This window comes from Penaeus vannamei, chromosome 22 (genome assembly GCF_042767895.1).
Source record: "Penaeus vannamei isolate JL-2024 chromosome 22, ASM4276789v1, whole genome shotgun sequence".
Lineage (NCBI taxonomy): Eukaryota > Metazoa > Arthropoda > Malacostraca > Decapoda > Penaeidae > Penaeus > Penaeus vannamei.
This window is the reverse complement of record NC_091570.1, coordinates 29,779,127-29,781,626: the sequence shown is the minus strand read 5'-3', so window position 1 is coordinate 29,781,626 and position 2,500 is coordinate 29,779,127. Positions and strand designations below refer to the sequence as shown.

At 36.2% G+C, this 2,500-nt stretch overlaps 1 protein-coding gene across 1 annotated transcript in view; it reads right to left on the bottom strand.

Moving 5' to 3' along the window:
• Positions 1-1,840: 1,840 nt before the first annotated feature.
• Positions 1,841-2,500, bottom strand: part of LOC113800013 (uncharacterized) — a 1,621-nt gene continuing 961 nt past the window's right edge. The window contains exon 2 of the mRNA XM_027350732.2: positions 1,841-2,500. This exon is cut by the window's right edge and continues 553 nt beyond it. Coding sequence (XP_027206533.2) covers positions 2,010-2,500 — 491 coding nt within the window. The 3' untranslated portion in view covers positions 1,841-2,009.

Here is a 2,500-nt window from a genome sequence, read left to right as displayed (position 1 = left end):
CGATTTAAAATTTGATGTGTGTGTGTGTGTGTGTAAGTTTGTGTGCTTCAGTGTAGATTTACAGAGAGAGAAAGAAAGACTTGAATCAGTATTTTTCATTATAAAGACTAAAATATTGCATATTAATTTCCAAGTATTTCAGCCGATAAAAAGTAAATGAATAAATAAACTGGCAAACTGAAAAATATATAAGCAAATAGACAGATGAATGAATAATATGATATAATGCGATAATGAAAGGATCATAAGGACAATAATATATGAGTGATAATGACGATAAAGATGATAATCAAAAATAATGCTAATAATGCTGATTCTATTAGTTCTTAGTAATAATGACAATAAAAATTATAACAACGATAATAATGATAATGACAGTACCGATAATTATAAAGCGATAATTATAATCATATATCATCCTAGTAAAACTAATAATAAAAAATATAGTAACACTACTAAAATGATAATAACGATAATAATAATGATAATGATAATGATAGTATATGGTAAAAGGAAATCATAAAGAAAAATATAACAACCAAATAATCATACATGCAAATACAAAGCAACAACAAACATATCAAAAGTATATAAATGGAAAAGAACTAAAATTCTATCTTTGAGGGTGACTTCTTGAAGCGGTTGAGAAATATAACTGGGGCACTTTTATTTTAATCTTGGATAATGTACACCTTGGGAACTCAGAATGTCGATATATCATTAACCTTTCAATTTATAACCCTTTTGTTTCCGATGCTAGTTGTACCTAATTATAAATATTATTTTATGAGCCTGCCATTTACGTCTTCCCGTGAACTTAAGAAATGGGGGGTCTATAAGCACACACGCACCTCATATCCCTTTCGGTTCCTTCATTTCCCCCCTGTTTCCCCTTCCCATCTCCCCTTTCTCTTGAAGTCCCTTTCCCTTCCCTCTCTCCTTTCCCTCCTTCTCTTCTCTCCCTCTTCCCCCCTTCTATTCCTATTTTTTTTTAACCTCTATCGGACTGTTGTGTAAATGGTGTGCATAACTACCGGTTTTACTATTTCAGAGTTAGAATCAGGTTCTCATAGATTCTTAATATCACTCTGATATTTACGTTGTCAATTATCGCCTCACTTTACGCCGAAAATTACTGAATACAAGTCCATAGTTGCATGGAATATGAGGCCTAAAGTGTAAACGTCCAAACAAAAGAATAGCCTGATGAAGTAAATAATGGTAGAATTATAACATGATGATTTATGTTTTTCTCTCTATATATATACATATCCATATTTGTGTGTTTGTGCATGTGTGCGTATGTATTCATCTATCTATATAACATATATATGTGTGTATGTACGGGGGGAGGGGGAGGGGGAGTATATATATATATATATATATATATATATATATATATATATATATATATATATATATATATATATATATATATGTATGTATCTATGTGTGTGTGTGTGTGTGTGTGTGTGTGTATTCACAAATGAGAGGCACGTGTAAGTGTGTGTGTGAGTATATGTATGTGTGTGTTTGTGCATGTGAGCTGTCAGATTTCGTGTCTTAGTATCCAGTACCTAGCAAAAGAAGCGGAAAGCTACTAAGTACTTACTATATGAGGTCTTATGCATACTTTTGTGTACTAAAGGGGAAAAGGCGTGTCTAGGTTAAAACTGCTTATTGTGATATTACTGTGAAGGGGAATAAATCATGATGTCGTATTTTTTCTTATCTTCACATTTTGAGAAATAAAAAATAACGTGTATTCTTTGACACATTTCTTGAATGTTTATATTTTGTAATACTTTAAAAGTAAGGTATCTATAGATTTGGAGAAAAGTCTAGTACATATTTTTATTGAATCTGATTTTGAAACTAACAGTCATGTGATTGATGATAACGAGTAAATTAAGAGAAATAACAAAAAAATCCATTAATATTCAAATACACTTTGATTATGATAAAATCATCAACTGAGCAATTGCAGTTCCTTAAGGTGCCCTGTATAATCAAGGTTGTGTGTACAAACCAGAGGGCTGGCTCACAAAGGATGAGCCTGAATCAAACACCTGAGTTCCTGAGTCGAAGGACTGACTGCTGCTGAAGGAGCTGGACTGGCCTGACGAGATGGCTGAGCCGACGTCTTGAACTGCGCCTTGGCTTGCTGACTGAAGGGCAGTTTGGAGGTCCACCCCGCTCGGAAGGGTTGGGTTCTCTCCGTCCGCGTAGTTGACGAAGTAAACCTCAGGGGTTGAAGGGCCAGAAGAGGGTACCTCGATCACCCGCTGGTCTTGGCTGCTCTGCTTGTTGAGAACGTACACCACGTGCTGCTGTCTGGGCGGAGGAATGACCACGGGTTGCGGCCCGAGGCCTCCTTCGGGTGTGCGGATCAAGAGGACGTTAGTCTCGACGCGAGGTTCGGGGATGTTGACAGGGCCGCTTGTCTGCACGTTGGAAGGAACGTCGTAGAGAAAGACGCGACGGTTCACACGAGGCGTCA